The sequence below is a fragment of the Dicentrarchus labrax genome, unplaced genomic scaffold (assembly GCF_905237075.1).
Source record: "Dicentrarchus labrax unplaced genomic scaffold, dlabrax2021, whole genome shotgun sequence".
Taxonomy (NCBI): domain Eukaryota; kingdom Metazoa; phylum Chordata; class Actinopteri; family Moronidae; genus Dicentrarchus; species Dicentrarchus labrax.
Window position 1 is genome coordinate 21,337,404 of NW_026136720.1, and position 10,936 is coordinate 21,348,339.

General features: G+C 37.6%; 3 protein-coding genes across 4 annotated transcripts; 1 reads left to right on the forward strand and 2 right to left on the reverse strand.

Annotated features, from left to right (window-relative positions):
* Nucleotides 1–604: 604 nt before the first annotated feature.
* LOC127353266 (EF-hand calcium-binding domain-containing protein 10-like) lies at nt 605–2,700 on the reverse strand. The gene is made up of 4 exons (XM_051382378.1): nt 2,494–2,700; nt 1,534–1,698; nt 1,128–1,218; nt 605–1,009 (listed from the first exon to the last, which is right to left on the reverse strand). The coding sequence occupies exons 1-4, from the start codon at nt 2,594–2,596 to the stop codon at nt 964–966; spliced, it is 405 nt and encodes a 134-aa protein (XP_051238338.1). The 5' UTR covers nt 2,597–2,700; the 3' UTR covers nt 605–963.
* A 186-nt stretch (nt 2,701–2,886) lies between these two features.
* On the reverse strand, nt 2,887–4,557 carry LOC127353267 (protein brawnin). The gene is made up of 3 exons (XM_051382379.1): nt 4,402–4,557; nt 3,813–3,939; nt 2,887–3,388 (listed from the first exon to the last, which is right to left on the reverse strand). Exons 2-3 carry the CDS (start codon nt 3,918–3,920, stop codon nt 3,269–3,271), a joined length of 228 nt encoding a protein of 75 aa, XP_051238339.1. The 5' UTR covers nt 3,921–3,939; nt 4,402–4,557; the 3' UTR covers nt 2,887–3,268.
* Nucleotides 4,558–5,212: 655 nt separating this feature from the next.
* Nucleotides 5,213–10,640, forward strand: tdg.2 (thymine DNA glycosylase, tandem duplicate 2). Of its 2 annotated transcripts, none has more exons than XR_007881224.1 (10): nt 5,213–5,622; nt 6,592–6,905; nt 7,308–7,507; nt 7,683–7,752; nt 8,344–8,479; nt 8,625–8,707; nt 8,817–8,911; nt 8,998–9,169; nt 9,325–9,481; nt 10,220–10,640. XR_007881224.1 is itself a non-coding variant. In XM_051381972.1 (10 exons), exons 1-9 carry the CDS (start codon nt 5,534–5,536, stop codon nt 9,429–9,431), a joined length of 1,266 nt encoding a protein of 421 aa, XP_051237932.1. In that variant the 5' UTR covers nt 5,213–5,533; the 3' UTR covers nt 9,432–9,447; nt 10,220–10,640. The 2 variants fall into 2 exon arrangements, 1 of the variants encoding a protein (XP_051237932.1); XM_051381972.1 differs by having other exon boundaries at nt 9,325–9,447.
* Nucleotides 10,641–10,936: the final 296 nt, after the last annotated feature.

Genomic DNA, 10,936 nt, shown 5'->3' on the forward strand with positions numbered 1-10,936 from the left:
TAACCTAGGTTAAAATAAATGTATATTATCACTATTTCTACTACTAATACTACTATTGTTACTGTTATGTTAATAAATTACACTATATTATATCGTACTGTCATTTCATTCATTCACAACAAATAATACTACTTATACTGCTGCTAACACTAATAATAATAATAATTTTCATTTAATTAAATAAAATGAAGAACTTAATTTTGTATTCAGATAGAGATTATGATTGTCATAGATAATGTCTTATTTTAATATGTCTTTTAGGCCTGCTCCGACAATTCTCCTGATAAAATCAGTAAAAACTGTTCTTTTTATGTCTTATTAATCAATTTTACTGTAAATAATTTGGGTATATTACGTTTTTAAGGAGAACCACTACCTGAATCTTAACATAGAACCTTGTGTTGTAAAACAACACTCAAAATCTTGTATCCTTGAATGTGTTTATGTATTACTTGAGCTTGGCAGCCTCAGAGATAATCCCCAAGGTCACACTGAGGAGTAAACAAAAATATCTTCTTGTTCAATGAAAGCATATAAAATGTATCTTGTATATATGAAACATTATTAAACTGAACAATGATGTGGGATTAAAAGTAGAAAGTGACACTTTTTAATGCCTTTTAATGCATCATACCTGTTGTACTCTGTTATCTTAGCTCTTAATAAACAGTTGTGTCTCATAACATCTTGCACCCATATGTGGTTAATTACTTGAGGCATGGCAACTTGCAGTTTTTAGAAGAAATTCCACAACAATAAATGCATTTTTGTAAAAAGAATAGCAAAACTTGGCTTAAACTGAAACTGCCTGAATCAGAATACATATTAACATGAGCAGTTTATTTACAATACTAAATACATCTCCACATAAAGCCCAGTCCCAATGACAACATCCAAATGCATATATAACAGTATATGATGGAATAAATAACACATCAGCTGAGAGGAAGAAAACAGAAAAGTTCACAGCTGTTCGTATGTTGCTGAGCATCTCTGCAGGCCTCGAGTCCTGTAACAACACAATAACAACTAGATGAGAACAAAAATGACCATCATAATATAAAGATGTATTAAAATTATTGTGAATATTGTCTTTGTCGTGCGGTTTAGATTTTACAAGATCTTACGCTTCTGTTTTGAAGGTCTCATAGGATATTCTGTCTTCATTTACACCTTCAGGACATTCATTGATGTCTTTTATTCCCAGTGTGGTCAGAGCTGTGGGAAAAAGGCTGTGTGATTAATATTGTTTTATCCAGTGTAGTTATTACACTAGAGAAAATTTTTTTTATTCTGTGTCGATATTGAGTATGTACGTATGTATGTATAGTAAGCAAAGTATAATTATTAGTTAAATACAGAAGTACTGAATTAATACCTGACAAATAAATGCTTTAATATATTGTTTATTATTTGTTTGGGTGATCGTAGCATTATGTTTGTTAATATAAATAACAATTATGTGTTTAATTAAACTGGGAGTGTGTGCATTGTCTGCCCAGAGAGGTCTTAGGGTCCATGTCCTGTTCTCACCCTGCTTGTACTGGGCAAAAGTGATATATTTTTTTTTGGCGGGGTCCAGTATCCCAAAGACTGAAGCCAAGTCGTCGTTGTTGAACAGAGTTGGCCCTTTCACGCCACTCTTCTGAGAAAACTTCTGCTGTTTCAGCTGCTCAATAAGAAACTCTCTGGGATTCTCTGAATGAAAGAAACAATCACAATAAATCACTAATATTACGGTGTACATATTGTGTTTATGGTAATGAAGATCAAACAACTTAGGAGCTAACCCTTTAGGGAAGCAAGAGGACAACAATGTCAACCGTATAAAACCTAATATGAACTGATATGTAACTTGCTCTTCTATTTAAATATACTTGTAACCAAATCAAACTATACAAGTATGACAACGATGGGTTATGTTTTATGTTTAGGTTATGTTTATTACACTGTATTAATCATATTTCCATTATTTCCATCCTCTGCCCATCCAGCAAACGTAGTTAATGCTAAATAAAGTATAATTTGTTCATTAAAACGTCTTTTACCTGTAACGTGTGTTATTCTTTGCCAAGTTATCTGCAGGTTTTTACAGGTTAAAAAGGAGAATTTTGATTATGAATGCAATTTAAGACTTTCTTTAAAAGGATATTTATAAGGATTTTAAAGGATGATAAAGTTGGTTCCATGTCAGTTTTCGTTGTTATAACATTAACATGTAAAGTGTCTTTGATTATTTAGAAAAGCGCTTATAAATAAAATATATTATTATTATTATTATTATTATTATTATTATTAACATGATAAACGAGATTGAAAATGCAACTTTACACAAGTAACCCTAACTTCATCAATACAGTGAGACTTGACCAGATGATATTATATTGAGTTTCTGCCCCCGCGGAGACCCCTGAGCTAACGTTAGCTTGCTACTGTAAAAAGCTAGCGTTTGTTTAGCAGCTTGTAGGCTACAGAGAATAAATAAGCTCCAACCAGGTCTGTAAAAGAACAGCATGCTGGCCAGGTCTTGCAAGAGCTCCATAAAGTTGTGTTTCTGGAGATAATCAGCGGCTTCTCCCTCACTCCGAGTCGCCATCTTTTCCACTTATCTTTTGTTTACGCCTGTTGCTAAGATACGCCAACATCGAACGGTTGAGGCGAGCCACTCACTGACGTAACAACGTGACAGCAGAGCGCATCGAGGTCAAACATGTAAGGATCGATATCTTCATCACGGCCGCACTAAACTGTTATTCAAAAAAATACATTTAGTTTACAATGACACAATACAAACAAAAGAATAAAATCTAAATTTGCTTTAGAAGCTGGAAACCAAAAATATTTTCAATGATTAATCTGTTGTCGAAAACTAAAATGTATCACAAATTAATGACAAAGGTTTAGTTTAATATGTTTTATATCAAATACAATTTATCTGCTAGGGGAAAAATAAGATTGTACACTTGAACAGAATAAATTACCATGTGTTCACGAAGCTTTCTCTTACATATTTAATCACTTGTAGGCACATTTAAAAGGATGAAGAGAAGTATAACAACAATGGTTGTATAAACCAAATGATCTCGTTCCAGATTAGATCCACATCCCAAGAAGCCAGACACCAACAATGTAGCATTTCACTCCACTTCACTCAGTCCCAAGAAAACACAGATTGCAGATTTTCCAGACATGACAACTGCAGGCTCAAGCTGTTGGACATAGTCTGCTTGGTTGAGTGTCCATCATACAGAGGATGTATAATTCCCCATCAGTCCATCTTTTGTTCTGCTTTAAGCTGCTCCAGTGCAGCAACAGCTTCTTCTCTGGCTTGGTAGCCCCGCAGTTCTGTCTTAAGCTCCCCAGGCTTTGGTGGCACCTCTGGTATACTCTGAAAAATAAATCAACAGCAAGCACTGTTAAACACTCTTAATACTGAAAGATTGGGCCTGTCTGGTTGAAACGTGTTGTATTATTTTCCCCCTGCACAATAATGATAATATGACATCACATTAACATATTTTCATGAGCTACACTTATATTTTACTGTTGATCGAAAACATCTACAGAACAATTCTGGCTTTAGTATCACCTGAGGTTTCACAGAATACCATATATTACAGAGTAACCATAAACCCATCTTTGAGTAAAAGCAACAATTTTACAGCCTAAGTCTGGTGGACATAATGTGTGTGTAAATAATCATCATCATCATCATCATAATGCATCCCAATACTTGATGTGTTTATTGATTTCATCTACAGAAGACACAGACAGGCTACAGTGGGGAAAAAAAGGCTAATTTCGTCCCTCACCAAATCAGGTAGGTAGTACTGGTGGACGACTTGTGCTCCTGCAAACATGGACAGTAAACTGGCACTGAACATCCTCAGGTACTGAGGCCAAGACACACCAGCTGGCATCTTCACAGACTTTATCAGCCTGCAGAAAAGAGAGCAAGAGATTAATAACCAAATCAAAATTATATCCCAGAGTCAAACATGATATTAGATCTTTCTTGGTAAATAAAACATGCTATTGTCTGTTAAAATAGTAACTTCATGCCTCATAATCAGGACCAAACAGCATACACCTGAACATTATGGCAGATTACATTGAATACTGTGATCCTGCATATACAGCTACTAAGACTATGCGTTACCAAGTGAAGGTATCCATTATAATATCATATATGTGTGTGTGTGTGTGTGTGTGTGTGTGTGTGTGTGTGTGTGTGTAAACTTAAGGCTCATGTACTGTATGTGATTGCTAACAACCTGCACAGTAAATCCAGGGACTTGGAGGTTACTGTCAACGTTGGTGGACACTTAGCGGGGCTAAAAGTTTAATAAACAGAAAAAGGAGACAAAGCAACAGACATAATTAATGCTAGGGAGTCCTTACCTTGTTTATTTCACTGTCACTTAAATACCTGACCGCAACGTGAAGCTGGTTTTCACCATTTTAAACTAGACTGTCTGTCATTGGGACACAGAAGCAGGACATGCTGTTAGCTAACACAGAGATCGCTGTAACGAGTAGTGACCTCTCACTCTGTCTCTGTTTACGGATGTAAACAAATATTATGTTTCCCGTCGTCTGTTCCTGCGTTTGTATACTCCGCTTTTGTGATTAAATTGCTTTTATAGCTTGAATGGGAAAACAACAACTCTTGCTTTCTTGGTTAGGCTACACCTAACTTTAACTTGGATTTTTTTTCCTGCTGTTTAAGAGCTAAACGACGCCAGCCACATAGAGCGAGCTATAATATGTGTTTCCAACTAACACTGTTGTTGTATAAAGTTGTACAAAACAGACAAAACAAACAAAACACCACGTTGGATGATCTGGAAGGGTAAGATATGAACTTTTCACGGTTTGTGTGTCTTTTAACGGGGTCCTGTATTCACCACGGAGTGATATTCTTAATGGAAACACACCATCTTTGGTCCGTAACTTCTTCTACGGTATAAATTCGTGTTGGTCTTTCAGATATAAAAGATCTATCGCCCTCTAGCGGTAGCGAGTACGAACTCATAATAATAATATATAAACCCCATGCGTATTTTATCTTATAATGTGCAGTTTTCTAATTAATTATCCAATGTTGGTTTTAATAGTATAAATGTGTAAATGTTGACCAAGCATCGTAATAATCAGTCTGACCCGTGTAGTTCACCTCACAACCAGCAGGTGGCGGTAAGCCTTCACTCAACCGCAGCAAAACGGAAGCGTTTAAATGGTCTTTGTTTTGGGAGGATTCCCTGCTCCCCGTCTCCTTATTTGAAAACTAAAGAACAAAATGTATGACAGGTATGTTAGTTTGCTCATACACCTTTATGTTTCGTTAATGTAGAGGTCGCTTGCGGTTTCAAGATAGCTGTTGGACTGCGTAATGTTATTAGCGTACTGTTAGCTAAAGCTTCTTGTAGCAGCGTCCATCCGTCTTCTTTGTGCCAGCAATGTACCGTCTGTGCTCTAATCTTCACACAGCTCATATCTCCAGTGTGTATTAATGCATTTGTCAGCAGAATGAATGTTAATTTATTCAAATAAGTCAACAGTTAAGATGGAAGAAAACCAGTATACATCATTGACGGTTCCTACGGATTATTTTCAGCAGTGGTGAGTTGGTGTTGGAGGTGGCCGCAGGTCCTGGGAAACTTCTCATGTTATCTGCTTGACGTCTTCATTTACATGCATGAGAAGGAGAAAATTGAACAGCATCTGACACACAACATCATGCATATCTATACACTTTATATTTAGGCTTGTAGCAGCTGATAGTGTGATTATTAAGGCTAATAACATGTCAAAATGTAAATATATGCCCTAAAGATGGGAAGGTGACTCATAATGTCTGATTAATAATTAATCAGAAGTACCCTCATTTATAATTAAAGTGTGAAATAATAAATGTACTAATTGCCATTTTAATTTAACAATACGATGACACATTTGAATATATTTTTCTTAAAATGCTGACATGATACTACACTATCCAGCAGTTATTACACCATCGTTTGCTACAGGCTCCATAAATACACCTGCAGAGGCTCTTACTCAGCCTATTTGCCAACTGTAGAATGGATACAGCCTGAAAAGGAACTTTTTTCACATGTTTGACCTGTAGTTGACTTCATATCAATCACAATCACAATGTTTTTTGCAAGTCTTATCAGTTTTGTTTGTATATCTTCATTCCATTCTGGTCAGCTTTACCTCGGCACACAAAGTTAAATGTCAAAAGACCTATTTGTGGGTGCAATGAATGGCCTCGACAAAGCAATGAAACATAGCTTGACATACATACTCATGCAGTGAATGAAATGCAGAGAATACAAACAGGTATATATCGGCGCATGTTTGTTTGTAAGTATTGTGTCTTGTAAGTTTTTTCTCACCCACTTTTCCACACACACCCCATTGACCGCCAGACATAATTTGTCTTCTCTCGCTGTGTCCGGGTCCGGTTTGGTTTTCTTCTTTTGCGCACATTTCCTCTTCGTTCTCTCTTTAACATTCTTCTTCCTTCCTCCTCCTCCTCCTCCTCCTCCTCCTCTCTTCTTCTCTCATGGTGCATCTCTTTTCTAGGTACCAGTCCAGCCAGCAGCACCCCGAGGCGCAATATGTGATGCCCTATCACAACATGGGCCATTACACAGAAGGTCCCAGAGATGAGCCTGTCATGGCCGAGCTGTCTGTCCACCGGGAGCCGTCTCTGTACCAGGATCCCTTTTATCAGAACCACCTCTCGGCCCAAAATCACTACCAGGAGCCGGTCTATCAGCAGAACATCAGGGAGCAGCAGCATCCGTCACACCTGCACCACCCTCAGCATCAACATACAATACAGCAGCATGAGACGAGTGTTCACCACCAGTCTCAACCTGCTGGTCCACCTCAAGGTAGGGAAGAGATTATTGATCATCGCAATCATCCCCCACACCCAAATTGTTTTTTTTTTAAGTCATATCTACTGTATTTATATATATATATAATACTTTTTGTAGTAGCACATCTGTCAGAGTATACTATATTTTGCACATGGTACATCTTATGACTTGGCACATAGTTTATTGTCAGGGATCTCTGGAAAACGTTGGGCACTTATAATTACAGTGTAAAGGACTAAACTACATATAAGCAGAAAAATAAACTGTAAATCAGAATTCTCTCACCGGTTTGTGCTGTGTCACTGCCTGCTGCGTCCTCTTTTAATGACAATTACTTCTCTTGTGAATTCATCAGCAGGTGTCTTTGTGTTGTTATCAGTCATACCTGAATACGTTCTTCCTCTTCTGTTTTAGCTGTGACGCCGGTGAAGAAGAAGAGAGGCCGGCCTCCTAAGCAGCAGGCGGAGGAGGGCAAGACGCAGGAGGAGGAGGATGAGATTGAGGCGGCCAAAAAGGCAAAGAGGGCTCTCAACCGCTTCAATGGCTTGTCAGTGGCTGAGGTTATGGCCAAAACCTTGCCTGACGTTATTACCTACAATCTTGACATTTTGATAGTGAGTTGTTTACTGGGGACTTGATGTGTTTGTTTATTAGGATAAGTAGTGCATTGGTACTACTGTGTGTAAAAACATTTACACACAGCGTGTCTATGTTCTCAGGTTTTTAGTCTTTTAGAAACTGTAATTTCAAGGTCTGTTGCCATGGTAACGTCTTCATTTTTCTCCTCAGATTGGAATTAACCCAGGACTATTGTCAGCCTTCAAAGGACACCATTACCCAAACCCAGGGAACCATTTCTGTATGTTGAAATTAAATTTCATTACTGACTACAGGGAATACATGACAGCGTTCCCATTAACTTCCTCTGCCCTGTTGGATCCGCCATGTGTCCATTATTATAAACTCATTCCTTAAAATCCAAGTAGAGAAATCAGGGTGCGCAATGATTTCATGAGCTCTTTACTATGTTTAGCCCCTCAAGAATACTTGTTGTCACACTGTGTTTAAAGTATAGTTGTTCTTTTCTCTAAAGAATCTTTTACATGTGTAATAGTAGTCTTTGGTTTTCATTTATGTCTTGTTCACTGTTACTTGTTATGCTGGTAGGGCAGCCAAACGTATTTGATGTTGGTGTTGTCACTTTGGCAGCTCCAGTGTTAGCACATCACCTTTACAATATAACATTTTACTGCTTGGCCAAAACCATAAAACTGAATTATGCTGGAAAACAAACCTGCATATTGTCCAGCTGTGTGTGCTGACACATTCCTGTAGCTTCAGTACAAATGCAATAACTAAAGAATTTCTTAACCTGTTAAAAAAACATGTATTTTGTGTGTCTCAACAGCCACTTGACTAATAAAATGAGTAACTCTTCTTTCTTATCCAGGGAAATGTCTGTTTCTCTCTGGTCTAACTGACGAGCAGCTCAACTACATGCATGACCAAAGCCTGCCTGAGAATTATAGCATCGGCTTCACCAACATGGTAGAGAGGACCACACCTGGCAGCAAGGATCTCTCCAGGTGAATAGAAAGAAACACTTTCATTGAGAATTAGTGCAATACACAGTGAGGATTGAATAAAAATCACCATTACACCGATGTAATCCAGTTTGTCCTTTGAACCAAACATAGATAACATTTTGCTGGTTTTATGTTTTTGTCCCAGTAAGGAGATTCGTGAAGGAGGTCGACAGTTACTTGACAAGCTGCAGAAGTACAAGCCATTAATAGCTGCTTTTAATGGAAAAGGTAAAATAATTAAAACACTGAAACTACCTTACTGTAAGTTTACTGATAGCTTATTCATAAAGCCGTTAGGTAGGTTTCACAGTGTGTGGACATTTGTTTATTTTGGCAGGTATTTATGAGATCTTCTGCAAGGAGACGTTTGGCGTGAAGGCAAAGAATCTCGAGTTCGGTCTACAGCCCTACAAAATCCCCGAAACTGAAACGGTATGTTGAAACAGTTGCTTGATTACTCTTAAGATATACTCTACAGTACAAACAACAATCCTTATAGTGTATTTCCTTCCACTTAGGTGTGCTACTTGATGCCATCGTCAAGCCCCCGATGTGCCCAGTTTCCCCGTGCACAGGATAAGGTACATTTCTACATCAAGCTGAAGGAACTGCGAGACCAGATGAAAGGGCAGTTACCCGGCCACGAGGTGGAAGAGACAAAGTACTCCTTCGATCTGCAGCTAGCTAAAGGTAAACTGTACAATCCCTTTAGCTGTATAGTTCAGCTATATATGCTATATACCTGCTCATTTTCTGAAACATCATGTACAGACATAACTGTGTTTAAAGACATATTTACATCTTAGATGAAGATCTAACTCCTTGTTGTTGTGTTTGTTCTGCAGAGGATGCCAAGAGGATTGCAATCAAAGAAGAGCAGGTGGATCCAGAGTATGAAAGCTGTAGTGGGCCGCATGACGACGCCAAGCAAAGCAGCAACACCCCCAACTAAAAGAGTCCGAGGAGAGGTGAAAAAACAAGCTTGTCTGCAATAGCACACAGGTAGTGTAGTTACCATGTAGTTCTAATTAAAGTTAGATGGAACTAGATGGGATGGGATTTATTTTTTATTTATAAATTTAACAATTAATAGTTTGAGGTGCATATAATGTAGTAGTTGTAAATAATGTCTCCAAAACACTGTGACTGATTTATCTAAAGCAATTCTAAAATCTGAGTTCATTTTCATTAAATACTGACATGAAGTGAACGACCTGAACCATCCTAAAAGTAAAAATGGATTTGTCCCAAAAATGATGGTGTGAAAAGTCGTTGTCGTGAGTGTTAAAGGTAACCTGTGGAGTTTTTGACCTCTAGTAGTAGCGTTACGGAGTAGTTTTTCTATGAGTGGGTCCCTTTTATGTGTATACAAGCTATATAACTTTACATCTTCCTGCAAATGGTGACCAAGATATCTTGTAATAATGCACAATCGGCTACAAAGGATAGTAAACAATCCAGATCATTTTTTGTTAAAGAAAAACAACTTTGACCTCAAGGATACACACAATCCATTTTGGTGAGCAACACTGAACTTAAAAATAATTGTGTTTTTGTTTCCAAGAAAACTCCACAGGGCATCTTTAAGTTTACACAGTTGGCATTAAATAACATAAAACACACAAAACAAGTGGTTTCTAGAAATGAATGCTGAAGTATTACTACTAATATGTATTGGTTAATGACTTACAACTGTCTTCTTCAAGCAGCAAAATCCATCTTTATTGTGGTTTCTTGCAGAAACGGACATTGTAGGCCAGTCAGCGGAAAACATGGAATCACTGCAGCTGGAGATGTTCGCTCAACAGATACCAGATATCAGCTGTACTAGTAGCATGAGGCATTAATGAGGGTACACAACCCTCTGATGACACCACAAGAGAAAGAGGAGTCATACAGCCTCTGAGGCATCGCAATGACGCACAAGGGAGAAATGCCCACAACGGTTACATTTTCTAACTCTCACACAAACGGTGCATGTTTTTGGTGTAATTTTTTATCACTATTTATTGCATTTTGTATGGTATGTGTGTCCAGTGACTTATTTTTGTATTTTAAAAGAATGACATTTTATGATTTATCAGCTGTATAAATAGGTAATTGTACTCTGGAATTTCTAATCTGTAATTACAGAGTTATTAAATCTCTTCTAAAGCTGGCACATTTACTGTCTCATTGTTGTAAGTTGTTCATGTGAAGCTGTAATATATAACCTGTAATGTAAGGAAACAAAATGTCTGGTTACTCTTGAACAAGGCACTGGCTCAGATCTGGAGTTGGTCCCCAGGCGTCGCACAGTGACTGCCCTGAATTTCCATGCAGGGATCAATACAAGATTCATTTTTAACACTATCTAATTTTCAAAAATAGGGAACAGTATAGTAAGATACTTTCATATTTGCTGCTGTAAAGAGATCAAAAACATTAAAATGATTTAAAGATGAACATTTGAGCCCT

Bases quoted from the DNA above. Each gene is read 5' to 3' on its own strand.
- LOC127353266 (XM_051382378.1), bottom strand. From the start codon at position 2,596: ATGGCGACTCGGAGTGAGGGAGAAGCCGCTGATTATCTCCAGAAACAC. The intron at 1,699-2,493 runs GTTGGAGCTTAT...TCTTTCATTCAG, and splicing joins GCTGTTCTTTTACAGACCTG to AGAATCCCAGAGAGTTTCTT. The intron at 1,219-1,533 runs GTGAGAACAGGA...TTTTTCCCACAG, and splicing joins TTTTGCCCAGTACAAGCAGG to CTCTGACCACACTGGGAATA.
- LOC127353267 (XM_051382379.1), bottom strand. From the start codon at position 3,920: ATGCCAGCTGGTGTGTCTTGGCCTCAGTACCTGAGGATGTTCAGTGCC. The intron at 3,389-3,812 runs GTGAGGGACGAA...TTTATTTTTCAG, and splicing joins AGTACTACCTACCTGATTTG to AGTATACCAGAGGTGCCACC.
- tdg.2 (XM_051381972.1), top strand. From the start codon at position 5,534: ATGTTAATTTATTCAAATAAGTCAACAGTTAAGATGGAAGAAAACCAG. The intron at 8,708-8,816 runs GTAAAATAATTA...TTATTTTGGCAG, and splicing joins AGCTGCTTTTAATGGAAAAG to GTATTTATGAGATCTTCTGC. The intron at 8,912-8,997 runs GTATGTTGAAAC...CCTTCCACTTAG, and splicing joins AAATCCCCGAAACTGAAACG to GTGTGCTACTTGATGCCATC.